The sequence below is a fragment of the Lissotriton helveticus genome, chromosome 8 (genome assembly GCF_964261635.1).
Source record: "Lissotriton helveticus chromosome 8, aLisHel1.1, whole genome shotgun sequence".
In the NCBI taxonomy this organism is placed as follows: domain Eukaryota; kingdom Metazoa; phylum Chordata; class Amphibia; order Caudata; family Salamandridae; genus Lissotriton; species Lissotriton helveticus.
The window spans coordinates 1,144,307,166-1,144,329,513 of NC_136069.1; the positions used below are offsets into that span (position 1 = coordinate 1,144,307,166).

The 22,348-nt window shown below is 44.3% G+C and overlaps 1 protein-coding gene across 3 annotated transcripts in view; it reads right to left on the reverse strand.

Annotated features, from left to right (window-relative positions):
- CHST10 (carbohydrate sulfotransferase 10) overlaps nt 1–22,348 on the reverse strand; it is a 188,666-nt gene that overhangs the window by 25,758 nt on the left and 140,560 nt on the right. For all 3 annotated transcript variants that reach the window (XM_078658020.1, XM_078658021.1, XM_078658022.1), the window contains 2 exons: nt 8,563–8,794; nt 5,772–5,877 (listed from right to left, as the gene is read on the reverse strand). In XM_078658020.1, coding sequence (XP_078514146.1) covers nt 5,772–5,877; nt 8,563–8,794 — 338 coding nt within the window. The remainder of the gene's footprint in view (nt 1–5,771; nt 5,878–8,562; nt 8,795–22,348) is intronic.

Here is a 22,348-nt window from a genome sequence, read left to right on the forward strand (position 1 = left end):
GGGAAGCTTTCACATTGGGAAACTACTTGTAATTTATCCAACGTCAAGCACATCTTTTGAATTAGGTGCTTGAGTGCGACATTGAGCGCCGCGTTTGCGCGCAGCTCTGTCAGAGTGAGTGCTGTGTGACGCTCCTTCCTCCTGAAGCTGTGGCAGCATGCTTCTTCTGAGGCTTCGGCAGCTAAGCACGCTGGGGAAAAGTCACTCCAGGACATCTTGGGCAATGTTGCACAACCTGATATTACATGCCACCACATTGAAAGTATTTGGTGCATTGTTACTACATTACATTTGATGCTTACTGCAGCATAGTTTAAGAGATTGACTTTACGTTTCCAGAATTTACTGCTTCATTTGAGGTTTACTAAATTAGATAGTAATAGTATCTTACAGTTTTCTTTCAAGTGGTATTGTCTAATGATATTCACCTCTGAGTGAAGAAGGGCCACTCTGATTTAGCTCTTAAGGATTATTTGAGCTTTAGCTCTTCCCAGTGAACTAGTTCCTCTGGGTGAAATAGGATCTCATTCTACAGTGAATATGAGTGCACAAACTGTTTCATTATCACCCCCACAAGCGTTTTGGCCTGCTGGTTGGCAATCCTTGTATGAAGTAGGCAGAATGGAAAGCATATTTCTTTAACTATATAGCTACTATTGACAAGAAAGAAAAGATGTTGCCGGAACAGAAGAGGATTTTTCCTAATTCCATTGGCCCTGAAGGGTTGAAGGTGTTTGATGAAATGACTAAGGAGGTTGTGGGGTATGGAGATAGTAGAATTTTTGAGAAAGCTATTGCGAATTTTGACCATTATTTTGCACCTTTGTCTTCAAGAGGAAACACAAACCAAACTAACCTAATCAAGAGTATGTTACCTCCGGCGTCTATCCCTAGATTGTAAGTTTGGGAGTTTGCAAGAAGATTCAATCAGGGATAACGTTGTGATGCATTTTAGAGATCCTGCAATTCAAGAAAGGTTGTAGATTAACAGGGATGATGAGTTAAAGGATTTTCTGGCCATAGTTTGGTAGGTGGAATTATCCAGGAGAAGTGCCAAAGCAGTTCACATAGAAGTGAGTGAGAAGAGTGAAGATGTGTGGGTAAGGTAAAAAGCAAAGAACATTTAAATTTCAATAGCGCCAATAATCAGAAGAATGTGGTGAAGAATGCAGATAGAATTAGGGAGGGTAAAGTATGTTACCACTGTGGCAGCAAGTCAGATCTGGCTTATAGCAAAGCAAGTCCGGTGTAATAACAGAAGCGGCTGAAATGTGGAGTTGCTGGTCATTTCTTGAAAGTCTTTCAAAAGAGGAGGAATATTAAGGTTAAGTGTGTGGATGAAGGCAGTTCTAGTAGGGAGGAGGCTACATAGGTTGGTAATGTGAAAGAAAACCTGTGTACTTTTGAATGTCAAAGACCATGAGGAATATATTTTAAGCATCAATAACCAGGTATTGAAGAAAAAATCCACTTGTAATATGGTAATCGGAAAGCCTGAGTTTACAGCTATATGCAGATTCAGGTTCACCATCATTAACGAAGATGTTTGTAAGACAAAATGTTTAGACAGATTGGGTCATTATCTTAATAGGCCTGATATTAGACTGCATCAGGATGCCCTCACTCAATAGCTTTTGAGTAAAGCGCTTACATTCATGAGAGTAGCTTGCCGTACGTAGCCAAGAATGTGTGACATCAAATCTGAGCGCACACAAGATTGCAAGATCTGGCATGAAATCTTCTAACTGAGGTACATCTCACTGCGTGAGCAGTTACATGCAAGCAAAATTTTGGATTCTGTCAAACTGACCAAAGTCAAATTTGAACTCAGACTCTTATGTGGTAAAAGTAAATCGACAGTAATGCAGTGTTTTCTTAACAATAAAGCTAAAATATTAATTAAGTAGCTTTAATATATACACATATATACTGGGTAATCACAGCCCAAGACAGAACACAACAGAGGACACCATCCAATTTATGATCCTTTACAAGAGGCAGATTAAAGGTAGGGATTGTAATGTATGGAGAGGTAGTGATCACTGAAGAGGTGGGACTTCAATATCTTTTTTGAATTAGAATATGATTAGTGATGCTCCGATTATGGGGGGGGGGGGGGTATGTTGTTCTAGATTCTGGATGCTTGGAATTAGAAAGTATACATTTGAGAGAGAGACGAGAGTAGAAATTTACCCCGATGTAATAGTCTCTAACAAAAGAAGAAACCAGCAATGTAATTAGAGGTTTTCAGGAAGATAAGAAAAAAGTAATCATTCCTTCAACTGCCTATGAATTTTTTCTTCAGGAGCGTCATCGGCATAGTGTGATTAAGAGTGTCAGAAGCAGTGGATACTTCACCAGTATTGCCTGCTGACCTGTATCTCATTTAGGAACAAAACTTTTCTCAAACATAAAAGCAAGGCAGAATCTGCACTTCATCTCAGCTGAAAATAAATCTAGTAATCATCAAGGAGATAGTTTTTTGTGGTAGAGCCCGCAGAATATAACAAACATGAGGAGCAAAACCTATAAAAAAATGTTTTAAAAAGAGAGAGAGAGCCCCAGCTCCACTGCAATTTGAGATCATGGAATGGTGATCATGGATCCAGCAGTAATTCCAAATACACTGGTCCTGGAATGCATGTGCTTCACGGCTATTCCTTTATTTACATGAAGGCGGTCCTCATGCAAAGAAGGAACCCCCCCCCCCAATCCTGTTGCAGTATAGTAAATGCTTTGAATTTTATCTTCCAGTCCTTAGGGTCTTTTTTATTGCCAATGCTCTTTCCTACTTTTTAGGCCCCGCCTACAAGACAGCACAATCAGTCTGGTTGTGAAAAACCTATTGTGAACTTACAGTGGGTGTACAGATTCCCACTGTTTACACATTGAGTTTATTGCCACTCATTTGCCTGTTTCTTATTCGATGGCTTGTTTCCACTTCTTGTATTGTCCCTCCCCTGGAGCTTAGCCTCTTTATGATCATTTTGATTGGTTGACTTGTATCTTTCCACTGCTCACATTTAGGAAATTACTTTTTTTTTTCCTTCTTCAGAACTCCATGAAAGCATAGTTTTTTTGGTTCTCTCCCTTGAGTGCTGCTTCCTCCCCCCAAATACTCACACCGTGTAAATGTACTTCTCACCCTTCCAAGCTTGCCTATAAAAGCACAGCAACAGGGATATTTTTGCTAGGGTATGGCAGATGAGTAGACCTTAAGTGCCGTTTTTGTTTTACCTCCTGCATGCCATATATTGCCTGAAAGCATAACCTTTGGCACACCAAGGATTTTTGGCACTGGGGGAATTGCCATCGGCTCTGCTGCTCTCACCGAGCAGGTGTATGAGGTAGAAGGTGTACTTCGCATGCCACTTCTCCTGGAGGCCCATATATATATGCTCCCTGGGCCGTTATACAGGACCAAATGGCTAAATCCTGTGGAAAGTAATTTAGGCAAACTTTTTTTCCCTTAACAATCGGATTTTATGTTTACAATTTCATGGTTGGAAAGTGTTTGAAAAATAAAACATGCCATTTATAAAGACTGAAAACAATGTATTCAATGCACAGGTTTTTACTACCATAACGTATGCTTTCCTTCAGTATTTTTAAAGTTTTCTATTACTTTTAAAAAATAAAAAAACATACAGACACACTTTGGCACACGCCAACAGCTTGGCCCTTGCATTATAAATGTGCAATATATTGGCTGTGCCTGTTTATCATGGTCAATGATGCTATGTTCTGGCTGGCAATAGAAATATGCGCTCTACACCTTTTAGCTTTATTCCGTCATACGGAATTCTGGGCCATTTATTTTTAGGGAACTTGGTGCAGCAATTCCTTCTGGGATTAATCAATCAAATAATTTTGACATCGCTCTTGACTTAACTATGTAAAGAGCAGAAGCTCGGTTTATTCTGTAACATTATGGGGCAAACCTAATCAGCGCTTTAAGGCCTACTGTAGAGAATGCCTGAGAACCCCCCCAGCATTTTCTCAGAGTTAGCACATATGATGTACTTCTGCCTGGCGGCTGGGTCGTGTGCCTGGTTCACGTTCAATCTTGAAGAAACGGATTACATTGATTCACGCCGACGTATTAATACTCCCCTGATTAAGGGCTGTGTCGAGCCCGAAAGGCATTGGGACCATTAATGTATTAACCATCTGGGAGTAACCAACTCTTATTACGAATAACAATTTTTCAGAACAAACCATGTGTAAAAGAAACAAAGCATAACATTTTTGTGAACAAGGATTTATGAGGAAATATTAAAATCCTTTTTTGAATACAGATCAACATGTATCAACTTTGAATATTTTTGGATTACTCCACCGCCGCGGATAGTTGTTGCTGTGCATATAGGGGACATCATTGGGGTGGTACTTCTTCCAGACATGTTCACTCTCTAGGATCAGAGAGCGATACCCTGTTTGCACGCTAAATTCTGTTTAAATTTAAAGGAATAGTTAAACTTTGAATTACTTTGGTGTGCATGAACCACCACATTGTGTAAACAATCAATTCACACTTGCTTCCATCCTCCATATGTTTGCACTACATGCAAGAACACCTCCCTACTCTAGAACATTTAAGAGACTCTAGGATTGATTCTGTTTGATGACAACATCAGAAATTGCAGATTCCCATGCCTACTTTCAAGTGATGATGAGTAGATGTGGTTTCCTTGAATAGTTGACATCACCGCTCAATTTCTTTAAGTATTGAAAATAGTGCAAGGGCCTAAAGTTTTAGCTAGAAGCCTGTCACTGGGGATGCTGGCTCACTTGGTCTGTTTTCCTAACTTTTTCTTCCTTTGTCTTTATCCCTTTTCTTTTTATGCTCAGGGTCAAAATCTGTTGGTGATGACACGTCACTTCCCCAAAGGAGTGGGGGTGCCCATCACTTTCAACCACGGTTTTATAGCACTAATCTGGCCAGAATTGGAATATCTTGTCGAATCTGAAGGCCTCATTCTCTGCTGTGCACTTTGACTTCCTTGCAGTTACAAGGAGTTGCTTGGATGAATTTCTACCATGTTTGCTCACTTGCAAACAGCAAAATTAACTAGAGGTAATCCCTACAGTAATAAGAGATACATTTTGCACAAAATACGGGATTGCTCATTGTAGACAACACGGCAAGATACGCTACATGCAAGACAGGATTTAATCGCAAATTTAAGAAAAGTAACACTGCCTCTGCCGAACAGTAATGAGGCACGCGTAAAAGGGGGGGATTAATACCCAACTCAAAATTCCACTGCACTGTAATTTCGTTGTTTTGCATTTTCAAATTTATATTTATGATATTAGTGATGGATTCAAGTTCATACACTGCGATGAGGCATCAGTTCTACACAGTCTAATACTTGGTACAACAGATATTTGCAGATCGATATACGTATTAAATTTAGCGAGCCATCCCAGTTTTAAACACACACATACAATTAGACAAGATTAAAAGTGGAAGAGAAATAAGCAAGACACAGGAGTTAAAAAACTATAGGCATCCAAATACAAGCATACAAACCATTTTATTAAACATATTTGATTAACCCTTGCTGTGTTAAACTTCTAAAATGCAATTGTAGTTTCAATGACAGACGAATGTGCGGCTTATGCATCTTCCAATACTACTGCAAAGAATTAAAATTAAGCCTAACAAAATATCATGTGCGTCTGGCACTTAAAGCTTGAAATCTTCATAAAACGACTGTAAGAAATCTACTTTAAAAATTGGGAGAGAAGCTTCTGAATGGACTCACCGTTCTTGGATCTCTTGCTTACTGAAGGACGATAAGCGAGGAATCCCGTTCATTTCATTGTTGTGTACAATGTATTCAGGGACTTTGTTAATGGATGTAAATTGTCCTACAACATGAAAATAGTAGTTTGCACCAGAACCCGTACAATCATTAAAATACAAATTAACCCTGCTGGAACAAATTGCAATATAATAAATTACCAAAGAAACAGTAGCGGCTCCTCTGTTAAGGCAGAGGCACGTCGGCCCGCCTGCTGCGAGCGCAGCAGGTACACACAAATTAATAAATTGGTCATTACCATTATATTATTCCGTGTGCTGCCGGCCGCGCTAGCACTAGCGTGATGGTGGAGCAGACAGATTGGGTGATGCAGGCAGTCTTGCAGATTGACCTAGCTTTAGTTGGAAGCCAGCAAAGAGAATACAGTATGGGTGTAAAATGATCATTTCTTTTGGCCCTATAGACGAAACATGCCACTGAGTGGAGGATGGATTTTAGAGGGGAAAGGTTGGTTTTGGGGAGGCCAGCAAGGAGAGACTTGCAGTAGTTCAATCTGGAGAGAACCAGTGATTGGACCAAAGTTTTTAGGTCTTGCTCAGGAATGAAACGCTGCCCCCACCAAGAGAAGGTGCAATTGGTAGCGTGCATTATTAGCAAAGGTGCTGATATGGGAAACGTAGGTTGAGTCTTTTGTCTAGGATGATGCCAAGAGATTTGGCACCGTCTACAATGGTAGGATTGTAGTTCAGTATGTTCAGATTGTCCATCCATGATAGAACAGGGGGAAGAGGAGAGATTGAGGTAGAGAGAAGAAGGAATTATGTTTTGGAGGGATTCAAGATTAGTTGATGAGTGGACATCGAATCTTGGCTGGAGTTCAGGGTGTCTTGGGCGGAGGACACCTTTAGGTAGATTTGGGTATCATCAGCGTAGAGGCGATAGTGGATCCCGGATCTTTTTAAGGAGATTTCCTAGCAGTTCCATGTAAAGATTGAACAGCTTGCCGCTTTAACTGCAGCTTTAATGGAATCCTTCAGAACGGGCTGCTCCGGAGAATGTGAACCACGGTGGCCTGGCCGCCGGAGTGGTTCAGAAGCCCAGAGCAGTAGTGTCACCAGAAGCAGTAGTGCCACTCCAGAATATTCTGGTTTGGCACTGGTTGCCGCAGGACTGTTTCCATTTGTAGCAGGCTGGCAGGGCCCGTCTGTTGCCATGGCGCCGGCTTGCCTCGCTTAAGTGTAGGTCATGATCTCCTACTGTTGCACTGACTTGCTATAAAAATTTCCTTTTGCTGGAGAGGTCATCACGTTGCTCAAATTGGTGCAATTTCTTATAAGTATATGTTTCAATCGTCGTCTTTACTTGATTTTTGCTCGCAAGAAATTGTCACTCATAGCCGTGGAAATTTCACTAATAATTACACTGATATCATGAAAATGTCACACATAGCAATCTGAAACTGTGGCAGCTATGGTTATGCTACCTAAAATCTTGATTAATGTACTCTAGCCTTTTTATATAAAAAACGAATACATTTGAACTACAACAAATTTTAAATCCTAAACTTGAGGTAAATGTAATAGGTACACTTCAACACTGTTTTCTATAACCAGACATTAGACATAAATAACACTTGAAAGGAGCAGCAGACAAACGAAAGGCAAAGTGGCTGGCTGAAGCATCCGTCAGGGGCGGCTCTAGGCTCATGGCGGCCCTGGGCAGGGAGCATAGGTAGGGGGCCCTGGAAGAGGGGGCCCCGGCGGGGCGGAGCGCGGAGGCCAGTGAAGAGGGAAGGGGGGGAGGGTGCGGGGGTCAGGGTGTTTGGAAGTTGAAGAGAGCCGGAGGCCGCCAAATCCCTGCCAGAGGCCGCCACGCAAATATGTATCCATCCTCAGAGGATTATTATATTAAGGATAAATGTTGGCGTGGTGGCCCCTGGAGTTTGGTGGCCCTGCGCAGGTGCACAGTTTGCACATGCCTAAGGCCGCACCTGCATCCGTGCTGTATTTCACAGTACTGGAGGCACCTCGCCTGCAATTGAAAGAGGGACAGAGATACCCTGCAGGCTGGTGTAGTGAGTTAGTGTACCCGCCTGGGGGGGGGGGGGGGGGGAGGGGGTGATTGGGGAGGGGTGTGGGGAGGGGGCTGAGAGTCCTTGGTACCCTTTTCCCCACCTTTCGTAGGCCACCCTCAGCGAGCACACGGACTGTTCCCCATCTCTCTGTGGCGCACCGTCAGTGCATCGTTTTTGCAAAGTTTTTCCCTCATTAGCAGGAGGCCATGCCCCATGCAAGTGAATGACCGCCACCTTAATATAGCTTAGCCGATATGTATGCACCAGCGCTAGGTATCTATAGTACAGAAGGGGCCGCAAAAGAAATTGCGGGCTGCACAAGAATCTGGGGTCCCTTCAGTAATACTACAGCACCCAGAGGCTCAGCCAAGCACACCTGCGTCCGTTGTGACCCTGGGGTATTGCATGTATTATAAGCGGCTGCATGGTGAACATAGAGGAAGGTATTCGCGCCATAGTGAAAAATACACACAGTGTGCCGAATAAAAGGAGAAAAATATAAAAATGTGCAATTGTACTTTTAGCTAGGCCCGATAACTGGATGTTCTGCTCTACGGACAATGCAGCCGCAGTTGCAAGGCGAGGCATAAGTCGCTCAGTTCTATTAATGCCCAAAAATTAGAGTGCTATACCAGTGCAAACTGATCACATTTTTTTTTTTTATTGAGAATCCGGCTCATTATTGACATATAATAACATGCTTTTATTTTTAGGTACCGTTCAAGACGATCAGGACTTTCTTCCATTGTGTGTTGCCCACTTTGGGAGTCTGGCAGAAGAGGATCTTGTGCTTGTCATTGACAAATATCCGATCCAGGACAAACTTTGACACAGGGGTATGGGTAAGGTTTTTTAAGGATTCATTCCTGCAAACATTCTTCAGTAGCTCCAGACGATCCAGTTGAATACGAAGTTTAGGCAAAGTGTCGTCAAGAACTTTTCCAGTTGGCTAAAAAAGAAAGTAAAGAGTAATAAATGGTTTGCATATATATCACGGCCAACGCACCTTATATGTTTTGAAAGCTTTTGTATTTGCCTGTAAATTCAGAATTCGGTATTGGCACAGGCGGTGGCTCAAAAAGGCATTGTTAAGTTCTTGATCTATATTATGTGTATAGCGTTAGTATATGCCATAAGACATCAGCTTCAAGGCGCACACAACTAAAAAATAATCCAAACCTTCTATTAAATTTAACACACAGTATACCTATTAAATGATGTTTTTACGTGCACACATTTAAATATTCTACCAAAAGGATAGGAATAGCAGAAAAACAAATTAAGTACACTAACCAACAATGCACACTGCTGATCATGCAGAGATAACGCATCACCCTCTCAGGAAGAAAAAAAACTATGCCAGACAGCCTAGTAAGCAAGAGAAAGAAGGCCTAACAACATTAAAATCATAGAAGAACCATCAGCGTCGTCTAACAAAATAGGGCAATGCAAAGATCATGCACAATGATATAAGATATCCGTCCATTAGGAGAAAGTTACATTTTTAAGGTTTATACAGTAAAATAAAAAATTGAATAATCTTAAATTTCCCTTCAAACAAACATATTGGAAGCTGAGAGGGCTAAACTCCAGGAATGGCAAGGATAAAATATTGCGAACACAAATATCATGGCAAAAATATGGAGGATCAAAATACCATGAAGAGAACCAACATATATTTATAGGCATCCTATACATAGCTCCACATATACTTGATTACAAGGCAATGGAAAATGTTACCAACTCTGCAAGTATCTGTTTGTGGAATGTAATGCTGTAGATTCACAGACACTGCATATACCTGCCTTGTAGTGGTGGCTCGGACGTTCGCAAATTGTTTTTCTTCGAAGTCTTTCAAGCCACGAGTTATAGTGACTCCTCTCTTAGTTGGCAAAGCGCATAGGCACTGGCTCCATTGTTAGAATGTTTATCATTCAGCGGGTGAGTGTACCGAGGGAGCTGGAGGTAGGACAGCTTGGTGACCATGCGTGAAGTTGTGTAGAACATGTTAAATATGAATATGAAATAGAAGAATATCTATAGTAACCACTGGCTTCCAGGAAGGCAGGTGGCAGCATGTGAATCTACTACGCTAGACGGATGTACGACATCACAACGCGTTCCATTACAACGCGTGCTTTCACAACGCGTCCCTTACAACGCAAGTCGTTACCACGACTTGCGTTGGGGGCGCAGATTGAGAATAGTATAATTTACTATTCTAACACCAGTCCCCGTGGACACTAGAAAAGGTGTTGGAATAGTAAATATACTATTCTTAATCCTCTAGCGCCCTCCAGCGCAAATCGTGGTTACGACTTGCGTTGTAACGGACGCGTTGTGAAAGCATTGCGGAGTAAAATCCGCGTTGTGAAGGATGTTCCCCACGCTAGACACTACAAACCGATGCTTACAGAGCAAGTCAACATTTCCATTTGCAGCAGGTGTGGCTTTAGACACGCACTCTGCATAGACTGTAAAGCAGTATTCCCTTATGCTGTAGTCAGCCAGCTGGTGGTACAGATGTTTGTAACAAAGTCCTTAAGACAGTCTGATCAACTCTACCTTGTTTGCAACATCCACAATGTAGCGTTTAGTAGAGGTGTGTTTAGTGGACCGTTTAATGGTTTAACAAACGTCAACTATAGGGATTTTACCAAGAAAAATAACAGTGGCACCTTTCTTATGGGTGCACCGCAGCATAGGCATGGCAGGCATTCTTCTCTTGGTTTTGAGGTATCAAGTTTGGATACACTTGACAATCTACCTGGGTATACCCGCCATTGACAAAGGATGACTTTTGCTAAGGTTTAGAGAATGCAACGAAAAGTTGCTGATGTCTTTTGGAAGGTTTGGTTCTGACAATGTAGTACAAGAGGGCACATTTTAAATCAAGAGTGTCTAGAGGCCTTTTTGCTACAGAATCTGGTTGAGGAAAAATGATGGGAAGCTCTATAGTTTGGTTCGGAGCTCATCCTGAAGACAACTATCATTATGAACTAGGAGAAAGGATCCTCTGAAATGATGGCTAATTGCTCGCTAACGCATCTTGGGGATGTAACAGCTTATTGATCTGGTAATGACGCAATAGGGTTCCAAATTGGGGCAGGAGGTGCTCTAGGTGGGATGACCCATGCAAGTCCGTCCATAAAAGTCTTAATGAAAAGTATTCTAAACAGGGAAGAGTGTTTCCTATTCTACATGTAGGCTGGAATGGAAGCTAAGTGAAGGTATATTGGGGTGTAAACTAGGCCATGCTTCAGCAGGTGAAGTTTACAGACAATATTCTGGGGTGCAGGTTTGAGAGGGTTCAGGTGATTTGGAATGCAGTAGTGGACACACATTTTCCACTTGGCAGCATAGCAGGAGTATGTAGTGGGTCTGTGTGCTTCTTTAAAAATGCCCATAGATTTTTGTGGCAGGTTGAGGTAATCATACTCGGGGACCTCTGGAGCCAAATGGCTGGACTGAGCTGCCTGGGATTGGGGTGCCTGATTCTGCTTGGTTCTATGTGAGAACTTCAATCCTGTTGGGGAGCTTCTCGTGAGGAACAGTGGACATCTCAAGAAGGGTTGAGAACCAGGATTATCTGGCAGTGTGGGAGCCACCGGGATGAGAGTAAAGGACATTTTCCGAAGTTTCTTAAATATGTATGGAAGGGCTGGTAGAGGAGGAAAAGCATAGGCAAAGATCCCTGACCAGTCCATACATGGAGCTTTGACCATGAACTCAGGGTGCGTCAACATGGAGGTGAAGGATGGCGTTTTGTGCTGTGGTGACCTCAATCCCACAGAAATACGGAGTAAAACTTGCGGGTGGAGTTCCCAGTCGTGTACTTGTGACTGCATCCTGCTGAGCTGGTTTGCAAAGCCTTTGTCCACTTCCCGAAAGTACTCCATCAGTAGGTGAAATGGATGATGAATCATCCAATGCCAAATAATCTGCGCCACTGCTGACAACTACGGGGAGTGTGTGCCGCCTTGCTTCTGTAGATAGTACATGGTGGTCAGGTTGTCAGTCTTTACAAGGACCATTTTGTACTGAGTATTTTGAAAGAAGTCCTTGAGAGCTAGCTGGATAGGCATGCTAATTGGATGTGGAGAACCCGCTGCTGTGGAGACCATATGTCCTAAACTGTTAAGTGATGGTCACCTGCAGAACGGGATCCCTGCAGGGCTAGCCCCGCAACAGTTGGTTGCTGTTCCACCACTGCATAGAGCAATGGGTGCTGGTATGGATCAACACTAGATATTCTGAGAGGCCCTCCATCTGTGACCATGGTGCTGATAGGCAATGCTGGAGAGGACGTATGAGTAGCCTGGCATGAAGGACTATGGCAAAGAAGGAAGCCATCATGCCTATGAGGCGTATCCCCTTTTGCACGGTGAGCTGATGATGTGGCTGAAAAAGAGGCAGTAGCTGCTGGAAGGCCTATTCTCTAGGTTGGCTGGGGTAGGCTTTGCCAGTGACTGAGTAAAGAATGGACCTTAGAAGGGCTGAATCTGAAGGAACTAGAGATGGGATTTGGTGGCATTTATGGTGAATCCCAACCAGTGAAGGATGGAAATGGTGGACTGGGTGTGCAACACGTGTAGCTCCTTGCCTACACTCGATCAGCCAATCGTCGAGGTAGGGGAATACATGAGTGCCCTCTCTTCTGAGATGGGCGTGTACACAACAAGGCATTTGGTGAACACCTTTGGGGTTGTGGTGACACTGAATGGCAAAACTTTGAATTGACAAAGCTGGCCATTTACCATGAAGTGGAGGTGGAAGCAGTGAGCGGAATAGATGTGTATGTGGCTGTGGATGCAGGCGTTCTTCAGTTCAAGTGTGGTCATCAAGTTGCCTTGCTGTAGCAGTGGGATAATACCCTGCAGAGTAGTCGTGTGGAAGTATTCTGAGGATGTACTGGTTGATGGGCCCGAGATCCAGTTTGGGCATTAAGAACCCTTTTTGGGGATTGGAAAGTATAGAGAATACATATCTTTTGCTGTAATGCTGCAGTGTTAGTGGCTCTATGGTGCCCTTGAGGATGACCAGCTAAACCTTCTGTTGAAGAAGGCACCGGTATCTGGGCTGAGGGTGTATTTACAGGGTGGGAGGTTTGGTGGGATTGTGGTGAGGTCTAGGCAGTAGCTGTACGTGATGGAAATAATTTACCCGATAGAGGTGATCTTTGTAGGAAGAGGGTGCACGTATTCTCTTATCTTGACTGGCAGTTTAAGGCAGGCTTGTCAAATGTCACCTGTGATTGACAATCTCACTATTGCCTTCCCTGGCTTTCTTCATCAGGGTGCTGAAATAACATCTTTGGCCATTGCAGAGGATTCCTTTTTTATGGCGCTCATTCTGGACACTGTGGTGTTCAAAGCCTTTCCACCTCCGCAGCAAGTCTGAGACATTTTCCTCACTCCTTGAGTTCCACAAGAAGTTGTAGACCCTGACATTTCAAATAGGATCCCTCCTTCCCCTCTACCCTAGCGAGAGTAGACTCACATGCTCAACACATGGATACCTTCCCAGGTGATAGTGTGCTCTACAGATTTACATAACATCACATCTCTTCCCAGCTGGGGAGAAATCCCTGAAGTCTCCTTCCAAAAGTTATTGTATAGTCAGGCAGGATGAGAGGAAAGTCACTGCTTGGAGGTAGTGGCTCCCTTGAAGGGAGTGACACTGCCTCTACCCTTCGAGAAGTTTTCCTAGACCCAAGCCGCTCCAATGCTTTTCCCAGATGTAATAGGGAAGGAGCGGATTTTCTGCATTTAGCATGGGGGTGCATAGAGGTACACCAATACTGGCTACAAGTGATTGAATGAGCAACAGTGGGAACTGGCCTTCGAGTAGAGGCTACCCCCATGCATTGCCTGTTGGGACAAATGCAGAGAACCAAAAAGCGTAAGATGGCATATAAATTACTGCAATTAACCCCGGTTTTAGCAAGACAAAGGAGAGCCATAGTATGGATGAGCAAACGCTCTCCCTCAGTAGACAATTGCTTAAAGGATGTGCACGAGTGGTTGCTTGCGGTGGAGGTACACATAAAACCGTGCAGGAAAGACAAGGAAGTGGACATTCGCATGTGGAGAGAACTATACATGGAACTCTTAACCGCAGATGTGAATGCGAGTGATCTCAGTGACTCAAATACCACCGAGAGAGGGTCAGTAAGCGAAGAGTCAAAGCTCATAATACAGCTATGTATAAGTCCCCTTGACATATTCATTCAAAATACTTTATTCGGTTTACAAGTTAGAAAACCATAAAAAGTTGCAAATCTTCAATAAAATATACGAGGCACATATATACATTTCAAAACATACTGCATGGGTAGCCATTTCTAAAATGATGAGGGGGTATGAATACACCATAGTCAATGATCAAGAAAGTGCTAAATATACAGATAAAATAGGACTGCAGTCTAGGAAAAACATGTGTCGTCAAAGGAAATAGCAGCTAAAACAACCGTTAAATAGGTAGAAAGAAAATTTTAGAGTTCCAAACAGTTTCTGTACCTCAGAGAGCATTTCAGGAATCCAACCACAAATGGGATACATTCTGGCTTTAGCATTTGTAAAAAGTAAAGGGCTGGGCGGACCTGAGTAAAATGTAACTTTTTAAAAAGCGATTTCAAATAGATCCTCCGGCGAGCTTCATAGACGCTACAGAACAACATAAAGTACAGCAGATCCTGTGGAGACACTCCGTCGCAGCCACAGGGTGCTAACACTTGTACTCTATGGCACCCCTTCAGAACAGCAAGTACAAAATGGAAATAATCCATTCAGAACCTGGTCAATAAAAACGCTTGTGGGCCGACAAAGGCCACAGAAGATATGGCTACAGGTCTGGGGTAGTTTTGAGCATCACAAATTTACAGACGCTAGGTTTGGACAATTCTAGCCCGTCTCTATTTGTTTTTTTAAGCAAGATAAAAGATTTCTTCACAAAAGCCACATCTGCTGCGGTTATAAGATCAGGTCGTAAAAAAAGGTCCGGTCGCCCCAGCTCTCCAAAACAGCCCTTTAAATATTTTAACCACGGGATATTAATCATGTGGTCCAGGCTTAAAACTTCTTTCATTAGCTCGTGATTAAGGCCCAGATCTTTGTTTAGCCAGCAATTGAGCCAGAAAAGCAATGGGCGCATAGCCAATATGTCACAGATTAATGTTAACCCAGTCTCTTCATGTACTATTAGATTAGATGTTCCTTTAGGTACCCCCAGCAGCTGTTTAAAAAAAATATTTTCTGCCACCTGAATTCCCTCCGTTGCTGCATATCCCCACAGTTCACTACCATAACTGGAAATCGCTACGCTCTTTGCCTGATAAATTTTCAGCATTGCCGCAATCGGGAGCTTGCCCATTTTTGCGGCAAAGTTGAAAATCGCTGCGTTAGCTCTCATCACCTCCCCTCTCCTTCTCCGAACTAGAGCACCCCAATCCAAATGATCATCCAATAGGACGCCCAGATAAGAAAAGGTTGAAGTTATGGGCACTTTTTCTGCATTCACCTTAAAGGTGTACTGCCTCTTAAGACGCAACCAGACTTGCATTACATAGGATTTTGAGTTATTTATAGCCAGGTCGCGTTCGGCCATGAAGCTACGGAAGGTGTCAAGCAGAATCTGCAAACCTCTTGGGGTGCGAGCTAGGAGAACCGCGTTGTCCGCATAAAGCAGAATGGGCAGACCCCTTCGCCCCACATATGGAAGATCAGCCACTGTTTCTATCAAGGTCTTGTCTAGATCATGGATGTAAAGATTAAAGAGAAACTGGGCTAGAATGCAACCCTGCCGTACACCTCTTTCAGTACTGAAATCCTTAGAAACTCTGAGATCCTGAGCGAATCTAATGTTTGCCTTGGTATCCCTATGAGAATCCCTCAGAAAGTCAACCAGGTTAGCCTCCACCCCCATGGCCCTCATGGACTGCCACATCTTCCCCCGGTTGACACAATCAAAAGCGGAGGAGAGATCCATGAAGACCATGTAGATCGTCCCCTGGCGGGCAACCGCATGCTTTCAGAGGATCAGATATAGGTTAAGGCATTGTGCTAGGGTAGAGTGTCATGGGCAGAACCAATATTGGATGTCAGAAAGAATCTTATCTTCCGTCCAGGCAACCAATCAGTTTAGTACAACTCCACCTACAGGCTTAACCACAGAGTCGATAAGGGAAATCGGTCTATAATTCAGAGTGCTACTACGGTCGCCCTTTTTAAACACTGGTACGATTGTAGAGGTACCCCAAGAGACTGGAGCCCAGAGGGAAGGATTTGATTTGAAAAGGTCCGGTGGAATACCATCCGGACCTGGCGTCTTATTACATGACAGACCGACTATACCTTTCTCCACTTCACTCTGGGTAAATACAACCATGGCATTATTTTGATTTCTAGCTTGCGGACGAGGTAAGGTTGTGGCACTCTTAAAAATTAGATTGAAGGGGGACACCCATTCCTCTTCCGTTATATTGGTGCCTAAATCTTCTGCTCTGTCCCTTTCAAAAAGGGGTCTGTTAATAATACCCCAAAATCTTGTGCTACTGCATAACATGCTTGGATCTAGTAATTCCCGCCATGTTGCTTCCTTCAATTCTGTCTTATGGCTTGCCAGTAACTTTTTATAGTTGAGACAGAGCACGGATCCCGGGTTGATCCCTCGGATTAGCTTTCAGTGCAGCCTTTAAGTCTCTGGCAGCTTTGGAGCATAATGGATTAAACCATTTGGGATCACCAGACAACGTTCTTTGTGCGGGGACAGATAATAATGCCCCTACCTTGGAGACAATCCCTTCAAAAGCTTTAAGAACGCTCATAGCGGGAGAGTCAGGTTCCACACAAAAAGTGAGTTCTGCAGAACAGAATTCATGGATCTTTTCATAAAAAAGGGACGGGGCTACCTGGGACCACTTAAGGCGGCGCCTGCCATCCGTAGGTTTCAGCGCGCCCGGCACTAACACCCTGGCCTGCCTCTTCAGCATACTGCCCACGAAATGCACACACACACGGGATTATGATCGCTGTATGCTCTCTCCATGATTATAAACCCCCAAAAGATGGACTGGAGGCTAGCAGAGATCAAAATATGATCTATGAAGGACCCACTGCTACGACTTTTCAAAGACGGGACGGGCTGTTTACTGGACGGTACTGCAAAAGACATGGACGAGATCAAATCTTATTAAATCGAGCAGATCATTAAGTGTGTCTCCCTGCACAGAGTGCTCAAAATGGAGACCCCGAATCCTGGCACAACGCATATCACCCATACCAGTGATTTCAGGATCACCGCACGGGTGAACATTAAAATCCCCTGCTATCATAAGACTGTTACTAACATGACCACAATACTGCCTAACAAAACCGTTCAGCTGTGTTTATCTTACAAACCTCCTGTCTGTTCAATGCATTGTAGAAATTAATCAAACAGACTAGCATTTCCACACATTAAAACTATAGCTTGGAAGTCACTTTGAGCAGAGGAAATATCCTTAATCCTGCAGTTCAGGGATAAAGAAGTAAAGATGACCAAACCACCCCTAGCTCTTCCGCTGATTGATGGGGAAGCGGGGACAAAAAAAGCATTATACCCCTCCAAAAATAGGATGCAGTTCACCAGCCAAGTCTCCTGGAGACAGATCACAGAGAATTGCCTGATGAACTGCACCCATAACGGGTCTATATTCTTCTCTGCTGGCCCAGCAATGTTCCAAGACAGAACATTACAGTCCTCTAACTTGGATGGATCCTCAGATGGTACAATGGGTAAAGCCTCCAATAACTCTGGGTTAAGCGACTCAGACATCGACTGTACTGGTGACGCGGCACCAAAAAAAGGAAGGATCAGCGAACGCATGGGGCCGAGCAATTGGATCTAGAGACTCTGATCTTTTACTCAGTCAATCACAGTCATCCAACTTTGAAAGAGCTGCAAATCTGCGGGATAGATGAAAGATGGCAATTCCCCGACAAATTATACCTCTCGACCATGGGGTTAAGATATCTAGCCCTAGTCGGCTCCGCCAGCTTCTGAGACCACATATAACGTGATAAATTCAGGTTATCATGCCTTGGGATCTCCGCCTTGTAGAAAAATCCCAAAGGCAAAATCTGAATACCTTGTTCCCTATTTGCCAATACAGCCCGGACCTCCCAGAAAATTTTCTCCACAGGCAGTGGGTTGTTAAAGTTCACCACTATACAGTCACCCTCCCTTGATTTAATAGAACTTCCCAACCAAGCAACACGGCGTACCATGATAATTTTTCGTTCAATGGCTGGGCCCACATCGGTATTACTAGACAGCCAGTGGGTAATCTTATTCTTAAGTTGGGAAAAGCCCTCCTTTGATCATTTTGGGAGAGATAAGGATAACCAACAGCGGTGTCGATTGCGGCAGGAGGTCAATAACTGCTAAATTCTGCTGCATGTCGTTGGGATAGCCCTGCGGCATGCCCTCATTCTTTTCTGAGACAAAAGGAATCTTGACCAGGTTGCTTTACTAACGGAACCCCCTTTGACGTCAAACTATCAGATGCCTTGTCACGCAACCCCCCTAAACTGCTGGGGATCATATTTGCAGCAGGAGACGCAATGTTAATTGGAGGGCAAAAATCCCCAGACACCCCCTCTGAGGGCCCAGTGCCCAATACATTTTTGGGCTCTGATGAGACTAACGCAGCACAGCTTTGGGGTTGAGTAGATTGTATCAATTTATACGGGTCTGCTATACTTTGCTCAATGCAGTTTAGCTTAACTATAATTGGGCGTAGCTTGTCTTCCAGCATACTGCACGGGGTAGATTTAAAAACGTTCATCATGGGAAGGTCAGCCACTGAGGTGGCTACTGTCAACGATGCCCGATTATCTGGTGCTGGTTTTAACAATGCGTTAGATTTAATCTTTTTTGCTTGGCTACCTATTGCTTTACCTTTTCTTTTTGTGCTACCGTAAGACCAGCATGCCTCCCCCAATTGTTCTGGCGGGTTAAGGTCGCCGGATGCCTTTATAGGAATGTAAGGAGTCATCCCACCTTCCCCACCCTTTCTTTTGGTGACTAAGGGGACGACCCCCTGCCTATTTTCAACAATTACAACAGGAGACAGGGGCATAGATGTTACCTCTCCCTGGGATTCTGATACGGGGGAGAGCACGTCCGTATCTCGGGTAACACTACCCAAATCCAGTGAGAGTATAGTGCTTCCAGCCTCATCAGGACAGTCCTGTGAATGATTGTTAGTCCCACCCAGGAGAAAAAGAAGGCCGCTAGCGGGAGATCTGGATAAACGCCTATTTACCAACTCTATCTCCCTATCTATGACTGAAGCAGCTCTAGATAAAAAGGCATCCATGGTGGTTACAGTTGCTCTAGCTGTACCTATGGACCCCTCCTGGTTCGCCTGGGTCTTTCGCTGCCCCATGACGAATGAACTGGTTTATTATCCCAAACTTACCTGGAACAAATGGGCCCTCAGTAAACAACCTGCAGCAAGTTTAACACTAAACTCTCAAACACAAGGGCCACCAAATAATAACAAGAAAAATAAGAATGCTTACAAATGAGGAAAAGTCACCATAAAATATAGAAAAATGTTCAGAGAACTATAGACAAAAACTGAAATAACCTGGACCAGCCCAGCCTCTTCCGACTGCGGACGGGCCTGCCCTTGGCCCGCACGCTTCACGCGCTACGGGAGCCCTGCCTCCCCTTTATGCGCCTCCTGGCGCTCTCGGACACTTGACATATATTTTTACATGTAACTGTATGATTATACGTATAGTGTAGGTGTCAGTCCCATGTGTTAATGGTTTTTATGGAACAATGAGTCGTTATCCCGGATGGAACCCCATGTGTAACTTTAGTATCGCTACTGCTGGCTTAGTATCGCTACTGCTGGCACTGACAGGACTGAGAATAGCCAGAGGAGATGGTCTTGGAGGTGCTTCTGCCCTGCTGCCTGCGAAAAGCACCCCTTGTGCTAAGTGTTTGCAGGGCACCCACGAGTTCAGGAGTGTTGGTATCCTTCTTAATCTTTTTAGCATCCCACAAACTTGGGGCCTGAAAAGGCATTCCCCATCAAAGGGCAAGTTGATTAGATGCTGCTGCACTTTCCTCCTGAAGCCCGAAATGTGCAGCTGGGAGTGACTTTGTCGAGGAGCATCTCCTTTAGAGTAGGAACCAGGGGCTACAAAGTGTGATTTGGCTCAGAGGTGTCCTTGAATACAAGTCTGCCTTTTTTGGCAACGCCCCATTTGGACCAGTGAAAATCATCCCCATCCAGATGAATATGGTCTTTTGTCTCTTGCCAAGCATGCGCAGAAGATTCTCGAAGATGGGACTTTCAAAGTCTTCAGAGCCAGCTGTTGAGGCTGGTCTCGGAGCAGATGGAGTTATCAGACCCAAGCATGGTTCAAGTGCTGAGAAGGCCTTTGAAGTGTGCTTGGGTGCTTCATTACAGTGCCTTTGAAATCTAAGGCTGTTGGGGGTCATGCGTCTTGGCTGTGTCGAGTTTCGGCCTGGCGCCTTGCCTTAATGTCAACTGAAGTCCGAGGGCAGTGATTTGTCTAGGTGTGCGGTCATTTGTGTGGTTTGAGAGTTGTGTGTTGGTAGTACTCACCACTCTCAGCATTTTCTTGGAGTGTGGGCCGGAGCTGGGGGAGAGGGGACAGAGCACCTTCGTCATCTTCCTCCATCTGTTAGGGCTCCCAAACAGGGTGGGAGGGCTCGTAACCGATGACCTCCAGCTGGGCGAGGATGCCTGGGATACCTGCATCCTCTTCTTTGGGAGCGGATCAACCTCGCCGAAGATGTACGGCAACTCCTCAAAGGATCGCTGCATCCTGAGGTGGGCCCAGCATCTGACCCTCTGCTGCTAGAGGGTCTTTTGACCCTGAAGGTGACGCGGGACACACACAGAGTTTCGGCGTGCTCTTGGGAGAAATGATTACAAACCATGATGGGGTCTGCCCAGGGGCATTTTTTGTGGCACGGAGGGCCTTTCCTCAAGGGCATCAGTTCATTCACCGTCTATGCCTCTTCGTTCTCTGGAGTTGGTACAGAAGAAAAGGTGCTCCGAGGATAAGGAACCCGGTCTTCAGTGATGGTCTTTGGAGAGCATTGAGGGAGGACAAGAAAGAATGATTGTCAAGGGTTTTCTCTGTGACTGGAGTGGGGAGAGTGGGAACCAGAAAGGCAAACATCGAATGGGTCGAGTCCAGGAGATGCGTTGAGACCTGTCCGAACACAAAGTTGAAGAACAGCCATCTAACAATGGAGCCAGTGTTCATGCGCAATGACAAATAAAGAGGAGTCACAGTACCTTGTGACTCTTAAGACTTCTTTGAAGAAAAACTAGTTGCAAACATCCAAGCTCAACACAGGATAACCGGTATATACAAAGCATGTGTATCTACAGCTAGGCATGTTACTTACAGTGAAACTATCGGTTTGTATTATGTAGTGCTGTAAATTCACATACTTTGCATCCTGCTGCCATCTAGTATTGGGCCCGGAAATTTGCACCCAATTTCTATTCAAAGAAGTCTGAATAACCATACCGGTTGTGACTCCACCCTTGGTCCACAATGCACCAGAATACTGGCTCTACCTCAGATTGTTTTTAGCTCAGTGGGTGAGTGGTGGAAGTGGACTGCAGTGTGACAGTGTGTTGTGCATAGTGAAGGGAGCAAAAGGACAGAAACTTCTGTGATCATTGCTGGCTTCTGTGGAGGTAGGTGGGTGCATGTGAATATATAGCACTAAACAAGTACATTTCCCATTCATAGCGTGTGTGGCTGTAGATACACATTCCCTGCATAGACTATAAAGCAGCCCCTCCACGAAAGCGGTGGCCAACAAGCATATGATGAAGATGTTTGAAAAAGTGACCCACTAAAACCTACTGACTAGAAGGTCTACACAACAATGCTTGGTGAAGGTATGTGCGGTTGAACAAATAGCAGCCTTCTAGATAACCATTAAATGGATGTTTCCTCCAAGGATTAGGGCAGCACCCGTTTTGTGTGTGTATAATGTGCTCTTCGGGTGCGCTTGGTCTTGCATAGCAAGTCTGGGCGCACTTAATTATCCACTCTGCAATGCCAGCTTAAGAAATGGAACTGCCCCAGTGGGATTTGGTGAAGGCTGCAAAAAGTTGATTAAACTATAAATGTAATATATGAGCGACCTCTTAACCCCTCGGCTGCGCCGCTGATTTTGCGGAAGTGCGGCACTTCCGCAAAACGGGCGGGCCGCGTCGGCCATTGGCCGACGGCAGCACCAGCGAGGTAGTGCTGCCGTCGGCCAATGGCCGACGGCAGCATGGAAGGGGTTAATATCCAAAGTGTAACTGGCCTTTTCTGCTACAGCATCTGGTTTTAGGAAGAAGACAGTCAGCTCAATGGTCTGGTTCATGGCAAAAGGTGAAGCTACCTTGGCCAGAAATTTGGGGTTGGTTTAAAGAACTATTCTAATGATTCCTGTACTGTAAGAATAT